The sequence below is a fragment of the Strix uralensis genome, chromosome 18, assembly GCF_047716275.1.
Source record: "Strix uralensis isolate ZFMK-TIS-50842 chromosome 18, bStrUra1, whole genome shotgun sequence".
In the NCBI taxonomy this organism is placed as follows: domain Eukaryota; kingdom Metazoa; phylum Chordata; class Aves; order Strigiformes; family Strigidae; genus Strix; species Strix uralensis.
The window spans coordinates 1,274,919-1,287,867 of record NC_133989.1 but is presented as its reverse complement, the minus strand read 5'-3'; the positions used below and the strand labels follow the sequence as shown (position 1 = coordinate 1,287,867).

The following is a 12,949-nucleotide window of genomic DNA, read 5'->3' as shown; positions in this document are numbered from 1 at the left end:
CGCATTAGCACGGCAACGCCCGGAGCACGGAACAGCTCTGCGGGGCCCTGAGGCGCCGTGCACCGGGGCCACCTCCCTCCGGGCTCCCCGGGGCGGCCGGCCCTCGCCCCGCTCCCACCAGGCCCGGTGGATCCCGGGCTCGTGCCGTGCGGCGCCGGGGCGGAGCCGGCAGGGGGCGCCCCTTCCCGTGAGCGCGGGCCCCGCCCGGTCTCCGTACCCGCCTGATGTTGCCATGGAAACCGGCCCGGGGCCGGGAGACGGGGATGCGGGGTGCGCGGGGGGCCGTAGGGTACAGGAGGGATCCCCGGGGGGGGCAGGAGAATGGCAGAAGGCCATGGCATATGGGGGATCCCCGGGCGGCCATGGGGTACGGAGGGATCCCCAGTGGGACAGGAGGATGGCGGGGGCCATGGCAAAGGGGGGGATCCCTGGGGTGCAGAGGGTCTCCCAGTGGGACAAAGGAGTGGACGAGGGGGTCTCCCCATAGGAGACAGGCAAGAGGAGTCCCCGTGGGGCATGGGGTGGGCAGGGGGGGTCCCCATAGGGGGTGGGCAAGGGGGCTCCCTGTGGGGCAGAGAGGGTGGGTGAAGATGGGGTTCACTCAGGGTGCCATAGGGGTGTCACTGCCTCTCTGCTCTGCCTTTGGACCCAGGGGGTTGCTGTGGGGACCAGCAGAGCTGGGGGGCTCAGCCTCCTCTGGGGGGGTTACACTTGGAGATGGGGGTTACGTGGAGATGGATGCGCAGGGCCCGATCCCGAGTGTTGCTGAAGAGTCCAAGAGAACAGTAAGTGTCCTGTTCTTGGGGGGTTTCTGACACTTACAGTGCTGTGGTTGTAAACGCAGCATCTGGCCAACAGGCCCGGGGTTTTGGTGCTCCAGGCTGGTAAAGGGACACCTGGAAGCCCCAGAGGAGTGGTGGAGGGGTCAGAACTGTGGGTCACGTCAGAGAGGTCTCTGCTGCCAAACCTCCTCAGACTCCCTGTCTACCTCCTCTCACTCCCCATCTACCTCTGGCTCCCCATCTTTTCTGTCATGCTGAGTTTAGGATTACAGCAAATGGCAGAAGACAAAAGCAGAGGAGGGGAAATCTCCAGCCCGCAGGTTGACTTTGCCAGCACTCACTGAGGAGGACAAGAAGAAGAAAGGGGAGAACAAGAAGCCAGGTTGGGAGAGATTCCCTTACCCACCACCCTGCTGCCCCTGCCCACTGGTGCCGCTTTTGCATTAACCCAGTGCTTTCTGCTGGGAGACCTTCAGCAAAAGCCACAAAAAGAAAAATACCCAAGGGGAAATGCTGAGAATAAAAGGGAGAGAACTAGAAAAGACCAGGGAGCGTTTTGTAGGCTCAGCTCCTGGGCTGTAACTGCCAGTGGCTTTTGCTGGGGCTGCAGAAGATTTGAATTCAGTCTCTCCGTTCTTTAGATTTCCCTCAGCCACATACACCAGGGGAGAGCAGATGTAAAGCGTTGAAACTGGACTGTGAAATAAGCACAAGCCTCTTTTTTTGGTTCACCAGTGGCATTTATGCTGAGTTAAAAAAACACCCTTGCCTTCGGAGACATCATCATCCCAAGAGACATACAGAAGTTTTACTCAGAGGAAATTAGCACTCAGGAAGGCTGAATTAGCTAAAACCTTGGAAGAGATCAAAGTTGCCACAGTACGTGTGACAAATACCCAGTGCTGGGCTGGAGGTAGCGAATCCATACAGTTACCCTGGCTGCCTTTATGGAGGAAATTCTAGCAGCCTGACTCACTCTTGCAAAACGGCATGTGTTTATTTATTAATACACTGGAGGTAATTATGCTGCTCTGCTTAATGCTGGTGAAATCTAACCTTGATGTTGTCTATCAAGGAAAATTAAGAGTAACCAAGAGAGAGTCCGGACTGTAGCAGTGAGAGGGGTGAGATTTAGGAAATGTGACCTGTTAGAAGACTGTCGATATCAGATTTTCTCAGCCTGGCAAAGAGAAGGTTGAGGTGGAGGGCACGAGCACAGCTTTTTAGTAGGTGAAAGATGGTTATGGAGGAGGCGGTGATCCCGCAGCTCGTCGTGAGGAACGTGGGAGCAGGGCTGGGCTGCGTGGGGGACGTCAGAGTGCCTTGGCTGCTGCCACCACGGCACAGGAATGGCCCAGGGATGGTGAGAAAACTTGAGGCAGGTGGGACTGATGGAATCTGCAAGACTTTAATCCACAAATTCCCGTAGAATCTGACCAATCTGAAGAAAAATGCCATCGAGGAGCTGAAGCAGCACAGCGCCCGCCTGGCAGAGAGCGGCTGCCGGCTGGTGAAGGACGTCCAGCGCACTGATGGCAGCACTGCCAAGCAAGCCAGGAGCCTGCTGCAGCAGTATGAAGTACTTCAGGTGAGGCTTTAGGGTTGACCAACAGACCCAGCTCAGCAGAGTGCAGAACTTCCCATTGCTCGTTAGTACTGGAGAAGAGTGAGGCCCCTTCCACCGCCCCGCGTGTGACTGGGGCGTCCCCCGGCCTGGGGGGAGCTCTCTGATGCCCAGAGACCCTGTGAGGTGCTCTTGTTTTGTGCCCATGTTTTAAAACCGTGAGAGCACCCTACTGGAGCTGTCCCCAGCAACCGTAGTCACCCCTGTAAGAGCCCAAATCCATCCTCCATAACGTCCTTGGCTCCAGCTGGCTCCCGAAGCACCGCTCTGCTCCCCAGAGCCGGTCCCGTGCACGAGCTGGCACCAGCCACAGTGATGGATTCCTCTGTGCTGCTATTGCAAGCAACAGCACGTGAGAGGAAGGTCAGGGATGGTGCAGGGGGACAGTTCAGAGCTCTGTGGAACGAGCAGTGGCTGGATTTCTCCCTGGGCAGAGGGTGCAGGCGATGGAGCAGAGCTTCTGTCAGAACCAGCTGGATACAGCAAGGGCAGAGCTCCAGGAAATGGAAAAAACAATGGAAAAGAATCTGGGAAGTGAGTTGCTCCCATTACTGTGAAACACAGTCTATACAATCGTGTTACCTTTGCTTTCCATCTTATTAGGTTAGAGACACTGTGTTGATCTTATAAATGTCAAACAATTCCATTTCTGAAAATAAATCCCGTTTGCTCTATGGGGCTGATCTTCCCACCGGCCTGTCAGGAGGGGGAGAGCCCCGTGACACCCGGCAGCTGGTGCTGAGGGGGGAGGAGGAATCGCCTCCTTGGCAGCTGTTTGCACCGTCCTGTTGGGGCAGGATCTGGTCGAGGGGGTCTGACTCGGGGTGGCCATTCCCACTTCCCTCAGGGTGTGTCACCTCTGGAGAGAGAAGGGCTCAGGCAGGTGCAGGACAGACGCCTTCGCTCAGTGAAGAACTGAAGCTCTGGAACCCCTGGGTTGAAATTTTCTGTTTTGATTTTCAACCAGAGCTCCAGCAGCAGCTGGTTGAAGTCACATCGAAGGTGGAAGTTCTCCAGGATGTGCTCGGTGTCCTGCAGACCTACATCGACGGGCAGCATCCAGAACCAACTGCCCAGATACTCCTCCTGCAGGGCAGCATCCAGAACCTGAAGGAGCAACAGCAGGTGCTGAGATCTCGCCTTCCCCGCAGCATTGCCAGGGAGGAGGGAGAGGGCTGGGGAGGAAGGAACACAGTCATTATCTTGCCTAACGCTCCGGTTGTTTCTGTGCTGCTCTCAGGAGGAGATAGAGAAGACAGAAGAAGTGGGGAAGGCCATCATGGAAGCACTGGAAAAGAAGGCACGGGCGGAACAAGAGGCACTATTACAGAAAGTCATGGAGGTTTGTGGAGTTCATGTGACATCCCAGCAAAAGGGGGACAGATTCTGGGAGCTGGGAGACAAGGCAGGCACTGCCACACGTTGCCCATGAGCAATTAGCACCCAAAGAGTGACAGGGCATCACTGCTCCCCTCCCGTACCGGAGCAGTTTGCCAGGCTGGGAGGGTGCACGAGAAGCACTTCGGAGTTCTGCTGTCATCTGACGTGTTGAAATAGTCCCAGACTCACTCCGGGGAGTTTGCTGTGTGGAGGTGAGTGCGCGGTGACCCAGCATTCACCCTGCTTTTATGGTCCCCGTTTTATTACATTATTTAGGTAGCTGCTTCGCTAATTGGCTGTGACACCGCTGTGGCAACGCACATATGTTTGTAATAAATTCATGAGGAAATTAAACGATATGCAGCACTACAGAGCAGGGACTGCTGTCGTTCTTCCCAAAATAGGAGGAACTCCTGTTGCAGTTCCTGCTCCCAGGATGCGCTTAGCACTTCTCCTGGGTTAGCAGCCTGAAAGCACTAAGAAAATATTAATTACTGGCTCGGTTTACAGCCTGCTCTGATGCAGAACTGCTGTGCCCTTTTACAGGTGAATTTGTAAGCACAGGTGATATAAGTCACCCAGCAATATTAAAAAGCTTTCCCTGGAAAACCAAACTGGATCTTTTGAGTTTCTCAGTCTTGTTCTGTGATCAGCACGATGTGATCTCAACGCCTGTCTCTTTCTTGAGCTGGAACCCAAACCTTGCTCGAGCAGGAACCATTTTTGTGACGAGTGGCACATCTGGACAGGGCCAGCATTGGCACCCGGCAGTGACAGGGCTTCACACTGGTGGTTCCTGCGGAGTTTCTTCAGCTGGTTTTCTTCTCTTCGCCCACACGGGAGACGTTGCTGCACCAGGATGGCCTGAAGCAGATGGTGATAAACAATCACGTTCTGTGATGTGAAATACTGAGGCAAGGGGAGATGAGTGAGCTGGGGAAGAAGCAGCGCAGTGCGGCAGAGCCAGCCGCCCTCAGCCTTTGCCCTTCGTCAGGATTTTGTCTGCCTTGGTGGATGCGTTGCCTTCCGTGTCAGCTGCAGCCAGTGGGCTGTAGGGCACCTTGGGGAGAGCCCAGCAGGTATTTCAGGAAGCCTGTTAGGGGTTTACTTGCACAAGGGATTGTTTTCTAGCTCTGCTGTTTGCAAAATCTCTAAAACTTTAATTCCTGCTTCTGTTGCAAAGTCAAGAACTCTTAAGAATGTCATTCGTTCAGATTATGAAGGACCTGGAGGGGGAGATTGGTGAGCTGAAGATAAGCATCCAGACTCTCTGCCAGAGTGCAAGAGACCTGAGAGCGCTGATCTTTGCTGACGTTCTTCTCCACAGACTGAAGTAAGGCTGGTGGGGGGCACACACAGCCCTTTTCTGTAGCCTTGGGCTGCAGCGTCTTTGGCGCTGAGTGCTGATAACCCTACCCCATGGTTGCCACAGACATCCCTGTTAAATCTACACACAGCCCGGGGTATAAACCCGCAGTTACGTTGGGTGCTGCTTGGCTGTAGGGTCTCGTGGGCTTGCCTAAGAGCAGCTAGGAACTGGCCACGGCTCTAATGCTGAGCCTTGGTCACATCACAGCTCTCTTGCTGGTCCTGCAAGTGGAGATGAGCAGTGGCTGCAGCCAGAGCCAGCCGAGCTCTTCAAGGCTCTTGTGCCCACCCTGACTCTTCCTTTAGTGTTTTCACTTCGCGGTTGGGAAACAAAACTGAGGGAAAGGAGCAGGCTCACGAGGAGCGTCCCTGTGGAGGCGGGTCTGGCCCATCTAGAGCCGCCTTGCTGGGTGTGTGAAATGGCACCAGCGCTCTGTGAGAACAAGGATGGGCACCCATTGCCCTGATATGGGAAAAACAACGTGTCGGCGGCATTGGCTGGCAGCAAAAAGGCAAAACTTTATTTTTCTCACTGCTCTTTCCCTGCCTCAGTTCTCTGGTAGCTAATTACTTCCTGAGTGGAGGTTGTGGATAATCCCCACTCCCGCTTACCAGGATGTAAGAATTACAACGCGTGAGGTGAACGCTCACGTAGTGTTGATGGGGAGAAGCCCTGCCAGCTCCATCACAGGAACACCCGGCTCTCCTCTCTGGGGACAGACCCCGAAGGGCTGTCTGGGGGCTGAAGCATCCCAACCGCCAGCTGTGACAAGCTGTTTTCCACCTTACCCACAGCAGGCTGAGGGCATCACGCAGCCCCTCACCCCGTGGCAGCAGGGTCCTGCCCAGGACAGGACAAATTGCAAAAATATCAACTGATGTAGAGCTACCGAGGTGCCTTGGCTTTCTGTGCTGTCCAGGGGTACAAACCTGAGAAAAAAAGGGTCCAGTGTGTTTAAATCTTGAGTATGCTGTAGCCTAAAACCCGGAGTTGCGTGCAGAACAGCGTGCGTGTGCACGTTTATTTACAGCAACTGCCTATACAGATTGTTCTTGGCGCAGAGACGTCTGTTAACGGAGTCGTTCCTCCCCGGCGCGTCCCGTCGCCGCAGGTGCTGGCCGGGCCCTCGGCCCCTCCGCACCTCATGAGCTCACAGGGGTTATTTTGCATGAAAATATCATCCCTTGGGCTGAGCGGACGCTCACCCAGCAAACCAGTGGTGGAACGGGCAACAAAAGGGGGTGGATCTCCCTCTCCGGGACCCGGGGTTCAGCTGGAAGCCAGGTATGGCCACAGTGCTGCGGAGGCACGAGCCGAGGCAGGAGGAGAGCCTGGAACGTGTCAGGAGACAGCGGCGGGGAGGCGAGCGGCCGCGTGATGGATTAGCGCAACTTAATTTTTTTTCCGATAAAAAAAATGATAAAAAAAGGGAATTAATTAGCCTCGACAGCTGGTGGGGCTGGGGTTACTGAGGGTGGCTGGGAGAAGAGTTAAAAATAGCAGGAAGGCCCAAGTGGAAAGTTTCTGTAACATCACAAGTCAGGCATTTGGTGCTTACCCGCCCTGACAAGGCGGGAGCCCGTGCCAGAGCCCTCTCCGCCATCCCTCAGCCCTTTCCCACTGACCTCCCTGCAACTTTTCACACGACTTCACCAGCTCTTCGTTTTTTCTCTTTAACCCTTCGGTTCCAGACCCCGGATTTGCTTCTTGAAAGAGCCAAATCGGACGCGAGCTGCACTCAGCCTGGGAGCATGAGGGTGCGTAGGAGCGCAGCTCTTGCTGGCCCTCCTTGGGTCCCTGCGTGCTGCTGGCAGCGTGTGGAGCCCGGAGGAGCTGTAACCCCCTTGCGTATCCATTCCCATCTGCATTTCAGTTTTCCCTCGTTAAAAATCCTCTTGCTCCAAGGGGCCCCGGGTGGATTTCACCAGCAGCTTCGAGCCCTGCGCTGGGGGCACTCTGGACACACAGTTTGAGCTGAGACGGAGATGGATGAGCGCAGCTCTGAGCAAGCCCAGCTCACTCCGCTTGGCCCCTCTCTGCGAGAAAGCAGATGTACCTTGGCTGCTCCGACTGGCTTTCTCTGCTTCTGTTTGTCTTTCGGGATTAACAGCGAGGGACAGCTAATTTCACTCCCTCAGAGCCCCAGGGGTTACGCCTGGCCCTGCCTCCGGGAAGGCCAGAGAGCACCCAGCCCGCCTGGCAGAGGGCTCAGGCTCAAGCACGGTCTCTGACAGGGCTGTGGAGCTTGGAACTGGTTTCTTTTATCGGCAGAGTGGTTGGTGGCTGGGGTAGACCATGAAGGGGGAGCTGAAAAGTAAAATAGTGCTGGGGTGAGCTGGAGGTCGGGCTGGGCCCTGGCTCACGCTCAACAGGGGCTGCGCACAACCCTCGTCTGGTTTTAAAGGGTTTTCCCCCTGCTCCCCCAACTGCTTGCTTTGTCCTGGCTCCCAGAACCAGTGTCAAAAAACAGTCCCAGACCCTGGGGACACAGAGAAGGTGGCACGGCCAGGCCGAGGCAGTGCCCTGCCGTGCAGGGGGCGGGACACCCCCGAGCACAGAGCGTCACCCCCACCTCCCGCCCTGGCCAAGCAGGAGCTTCTCCTCCACCTTGCACTGGAGCTCGCGGCAGCTTTATTCCTGCTCTTTGCTTTGCCCCTCCTGACTCTCCTCTTTCTTTCCCAGGTGCTTGCCAGATACCAAGGTGATCCTCAGCCTCCCTGCCGAGGGGACGCCGCTCAGCCGACGCGCGCCCGGCGCTTCATCCCAGCCCCTCTCAGCCGCCCGGGGACTCACGCCGTGGTTGTACGGAGCAGTAAAGTAACACCGGAGGGGTTGAAGCCCACAGGGACCTCCCCGTCGCCGTGAGGGGTGGCCCTGGTGCCGTGAGGCCCCACCAGCGCATCCCAGTATGGGCCGGACTGGTGTCCCAGCGCAGCAGCAGGCGGTTCGATGCGGTGCCAGCGGTGCCGCAGCGCCCGCGCTGGTCTGGGTCAACCGACGGCTTCAAATAAAACCAGCTCGTTGTCCCACCGGTGCCACACGAGCCTCCGGCCACGTTTTCCATCGCCGGCTCTTGGCGATGCCACTGCGGCCTTGGTCGAGCAGGGGCTGAGGTCCCAGGAAAGCACAGCCCCACCGGGCACCGGGCAGGATGGGGCTCAGCTCGCTCCTTCCGTGGCGGAGCTGTTGCCTTCTCCGCACCAACGCGAGATGGAGCCGGGCTGGGGCCGCGGGTGCCGGGGGGGACCCTGCCCCACGCAGGACGGGAGCGTGGTGGAGCCCCCACTCGCGGCAGCGCATCCCGCAGTGGTATGGCTGGGGCGTCCCACTGCGACGGCTGTGTCCCCTCGTCCCCGCCCCGCGGCTGCTCCCCGGGACGGAGGGGACGTGCCCCGGCACCGGGAGCCCCGCGGGGACCTCGGGGACCGGACAGGGCGACCGGGACCGGGGCCGGTGTGGGCGGGGGTGTGTCCGGTGGGGGAGGGACCCGGGCGCGGCGAGGGGCTCCACCTCCCGGGGTTTAAAGCCGGGGCCGGGCGGTGGCGAGTCTGTCCGGGGAAAAGTTGTGCCTGAGCTACCGCCGGCTCGGACGGGCACCGGGAACGACACCGGCAACGGGAGAAGCGCGGCCGGGGGTTGCCGGGGCCCCTCGGGGCGGCCTCTCCCAGCCCCGGTGCCGCAGATGACCCTGAACACGCAGCGCGGGAGCAAGAGCCCCCTGCGGAGGAGGGCCAGCACCCCTCTCCCGCGGCCGGGGGTAACGGGTGCCACGTCGCGGGGTGAGCCCTGTCACCCCCAGCTCGGTCAATCCGCATCCGAGCCGGGCGCCAGGGCCGCGGCCCCCCGGGACAGCTGGTCCTCCGAGTCCTCGGGCTCCTCTGGCTCCTGGGACCCCCTGTACCGCGTGGTGCTGCTGGGTGACCCCGGCGTGGGCAAGACCAGCTTGGTCAACCTCTTCGCCGGCCTCCAGGAACGGGACCTGCTGGAGCAGCACGGAGGTGGGTGCTGGTTGGGGTCACCCCACCACGGGGCCCGGAGGAGGTGGTGGGGAGGCAGCGCGTGTCCGAGCTGCGGAAAACCCGTGTGCGAGGTGCTGAGGAACCCGGTGCCGAGGCTCAGCTGCCGGGGCAGTGCTGCGCTGACCAGGGTCTCTCTCGGTGTCTTGCAGAAGCCGCCTACAAGCGCACGCTCTCCGTGGATGGCGAGGAGACCACGCTGCTGGTGATGGACACCTGGGAGCCCGAGCAGCCGGTACAGTGGGGCTGGGGCTGCTGGGATGTGCCTGGGGGGGACATTGGATGGGCATAGCCGCTGCTTTGGGGCCTCTGAGCTCTGTGGAGCTCCCTGGGGCTTTCCTGCCCATGTCCAGGGCTCGCCGGGCGAGACAGGGGCTTGGGGTCACAACTCTGACCGGCTCCTTGCCCACCTTCCCCCAGCGTGGGAGGCTGCCTGCCCGCCCGTGGGGGCTCTCGTGGCCGGGCACCACAAGCACCGGAGCACAAGGCGGGGGGGTGTGGGGGGAGGAGGAGTGGGGTGCAAGCCCGCTTTGAAATACATGGGAATGGTTTGAGAATGGGGCTGAAGGAGCCGACTGGACAAATCCACGGGAAAATGGTGTTGCCAGCCAGGACACTCACTTTAACAGGCAGAGCGGTGGCCCAGAGGGCCTGGCATGGGGCGTTCTGGGCAGAAATGCCAGCACCGCTGTCACCACCTCCCTCGAAACCCCCCTTTGCCCCCCTCCACGCCGGGCCCAGCATTCCTGCGGGTGCCACCAGGCAGTGACTGGTCTCCAGGAGCAGGGGACGGAGCCGGTGAAGGCGGGTCCAGCACCCACGTGGGCTGGGGCCGCATTCTGTGTGTACAGCGGTGCTGTCCCAAGGTGCCCCAGCACCATAACGCCCCGACAACGGCCCTTTATTTCCACTATTGCTTCATCCCACCAGTGCCTGGTTCACGCAGGGCGCTGCAAGCACGAGGCCGGTGTTGTGCGGCCGAGGGCGGCTCCGGGAGGTGCAGCTTCAGCCCCCCCTGAGCCTGCAGCCCCAGTTTGTTGCTGGTAGAGGAGGAAACTGTCAAAATCAGGAGCTTTTAATCTGCATTTTATTAATGGGGCTCGCCACGATGCGGGGGCTGGTGGGGTGCGCTGGCAGGTCCCATCGGTACCAGGGTGCTCTGCCGTCCCCCGGTAGCGGTCAGGGGTGCCAGCAGCCCCTGCGGAGCGGTGACATCTCCTTCCCCGTGTGGTGACAGGGCGAGGAGAGCCGGCGTCGCAGCCAGTGCCTGCAGGTGGGGAATGCCTACGTCATCGTCTACTCCATCACTGACCGCGGCAGCTTTGAGAGCGCCTCGGAGCTGCGCATCCAGCTGCGCCGCGCGCGACAGGCCGAGGACATCCCCATCATCCTGGTGGGGAACAAAACCGACCTGGTGCGGTGCCGCGAGGTCTCCGTTGAAGGTGAGAGGTGGTGGAGGCGGTGCGGGGGGGGATCTGGCTGGTGGGGACCCCTGAGGGGATCTTGCACCCGGGTTCCTGCCCAGCTGCTTCCCCCTTGTCCCTGAACCTGCCTGTGTCAGTGCCTGGGGTGCCAGCGGGGCCGTGTCCCCTCCCTGCCCTTCCCTTGTAGAGGGCCGTGCCTGCGCCGTGGTGTTCGACTGCAAATTCATCGAGACGTCAGCAGCTCTGCAGCACAACGTGGCCGAGCTCTTCGAGGGGGTGGTGCGGCAGATCCGCCTGCGCCGCGGGGGCAAGGAGTCCCGCACGCGCCCCGTGCCCGGCCAGAAGCGCAAGGAGAGCCTCACCAAGAGAGCCCGGCGCTTCCTCGACAGGCTGGTGGCCAGGAACAGCAGCAAAGTGGCTCTCAAAGTCCGCTCCAAGTCCTGCCACGACCTGTCCGTGCTCTGAGAGCCGCCGCCTTCCCGTCCCTCTGCACGCACAGGCTTGGACTCTCCTCTCCACCAGCAGTGTGGCTGGCGGCTCCACCGAGAGCCCAGAGAGGGCCGGGGCGATGCTGAGGACGTGGAGCTGTTTTAACCGGTGCTGAGGGATGCCCTGGGGTGCTCTGGATTCGGCTGTTTCCCCTCCAGGACAGGGGACAACATGGGGCCCCAGGGCTGCAGAAAGTGGGCACCTGCGCTTGGGGTGGTGGGGTGCTGGGTTACCGGGTGCTCCTGGGGAGCTGGAGGTGAGGGGCGGCCGTGCCGTGGCGTGGGGCTGCCTGCAGGGCTGGAGGCTGCCGGCAGCGTGGCAGGTCCCACTCGCGGTGCCCGTCCTCCACCGGGCAGCAGGGACCGGCGAGGGCACCATAGCGGTGTCCACCTCGAGGACATCCTGGAGCCTGGCCGGGGGTGCCAAGCGATGCTGTTGGTCTGCCCCAGGGCTTTGTACCGCATCTCCCTGGCACCAGCATTTCTCGGACTGAGGTTTTTCTGCTGTCTCTGTACCGGTGTGATGGGGAAAACCCTCCAGCTGCAGAATAAACCGCATCAGGGAGGTGCCGGTCTCTGCTGAGTCCCTGCCGTGGGGAGCCGCGTCCCGGAGCTGTCTGGATGGATTCAAGCCCGGTTCCTTGCCCATGGCCGGGGCAGAGGACCTGCCTCCTGCTCCAGCCAGGCCTCAGCGGGCTCCATCTTCACCAGCCAAAACATTTCAGGGCAGGGAGAGCCTCCACCTGGGGCTTCCTTTGGCCTTGCTGGAAATCCCAATTCCTCACCCCCCTGCGATGACAGAAGCCCCCAGCCCCCCTGCACCACCCAGCCAGCTCTGGAAAAGCCTCTGGGAAGGGCCGAGGGGCAGGTTTCAAACCCTGGGTGCTCGGCAGCTCCCGGTGCCCCAGGGAAGGGGCAGGGAGGCAGGAACCGAGCAGCGTGGCACAGCCGGGAAGGGACGTGCTTGGCTGCAGCGAGCAGCGAGTGACCCTGGGCACCTGGGGAGGCGATGCTGGAGCCGCGTGGGCTCTGCCGGTTGTTTTTAGGCTGCGCTGCCGGCGAGCAGCCGGGACGCCGCGGGGTAACCGGCTCAGCAGCCCCGGGCCCGGCGCCAGGGAGGATCAGCGGTGGCCTCCCTCCCCGGGTCAGGTCGGGAGTTTCCGCTCGCTCTGCAGCTCGAACGTGGGGAGCCACTGGCCGTGGCCAGCACGGTGCAGCCAGAGAGGGGGTCACCAGTGCAAAAAGGGGACGCTGGGATGGGGCAATACCCTGTCCCCATGGGAAAAGAATCTCTCCGCAGTTGCAAACCCCAGCGAGGCTTTGGTTGCTGACCAACACTCCCCACACCCCGGTTCCTGGTGCTGCCGGACGCGATGCTGTGGTTCACACCGCATCAGGCACACCCGGGCTGGGGGGCTGTGTGCTGGGGCCGGGGGCTCCTCACTGCTGCCGGTCCCTCCCACAGCTGCAGCCGCCGTTTCCCTGCAGCGGGAGGCGGCGGGGGGGGGGCCACGGGATGGAAAGTTGGCAGCCGGCAGAGAGGGGAGTGGAAAGAATGAGCTCAAACCCAGAAAAATGCGGCCGTGCTGGAGGGTGGGAGGAGAGGCCAAGGGGGGCCACGGCGAGGCGCTGGGAAACGAAGGGAGGAAGGAAGGAGGAGGCGCTGGCGGGGGGCCGAGGGCTGCTTGCGGCCCCCAGCTGGGCCCACACCTGGGGCAGGTAGTGCTGGGGCTGTGCCAGTGCCCTCCTCCGTCCCAGTACCCTCCATCCCAGTACTCTCCATCCCAGTGCCCTCCTCCGTCCCAGTACCCTCCATCCCTGGGTGGCCGTGGGCCCCGGTGCCATCTCCCCCAGTCCCACCTGCTC

The 12,949-nt window shown here is 60.9% G+C and overlaps 2 protein-coding genes across 2 annotated transcripts; both read left to right on the top strand.

The window, feature by feature from the left end:
- The first annotated feature begins 734 nt into the window (after window positions 1–734).
- Window positions 735–8,186, top strand: C18H20orf96 (chromosome 18 C20orf96 homolog). Its single transcript, XM_074888699.1, is given in 11 exon segments — window positions 735–785; window positions 1,047–1,164; window positions 1,534–1,661; window positions 2,212–2,370; window positions 2,841–2,940; window positions 3,374–3,531; window positions 3,647–3,748; window positions 4,630–4,790; window positions 4,918–4,924; window positions 5,001–5,119; window positions 7,838–8,186. Coding segments are annotated over 11 exon segments (1,242 nt in total). The 3' UTR covers window positions 7,977–8,186.
- A 505-nt stretch (window positions 8,187–8,691) lies between these two features.
- Window positions 8,692–11,648, top strand: REM1 (RRAD and GEM like GTPase 1). The gene is made up of 4 exons (XM_074888126.1): window positions 8,692–9,153; window positions 9,324–9,406; window positions 10,409–10,613; window positions 10,783–11,648. Exons 1-4 carry the CDS (start codon window positions 8,838–8,840, stop codon window positions 11,058–11,060), a joined length of 882 nt encoding a protein of 293 aa, XP_074744227.1. The 5' UTR covers window positions 8,692–8,837; the 3' UTR covers window positions 11,061–11,648.
- The last annotated feature ends 1,301 nt before the right edge of the window (window positions 11,649–12,949 follow it).

Excerpts from the sequence above, each read along its gene's own strand:
- REM1 (XM_074888126.1), top strand. The coding sequence starts at position 8,838 with ATGACCCTGAACACGCAGCGCGGGAGCAAGAGCCCCCTGCGGAGGAGG. Across the intron at positions 9,154-9,323 it reads CCTGCTGGAGCAGCACGGAG|AAGCCGCCTACAAGCGCACG; the intron begins GTGGGTGCTGGT and ends GGTGTCTTGCAG. Across the intron at positions 10,614-10,782 it reads CCGCGAGGTCTCCGTTGAAG|AGGGCCGTGCCTGCGCCGTG; the intron begins GTGAGAGGTGGT and ends CTTCCCTTGTAG.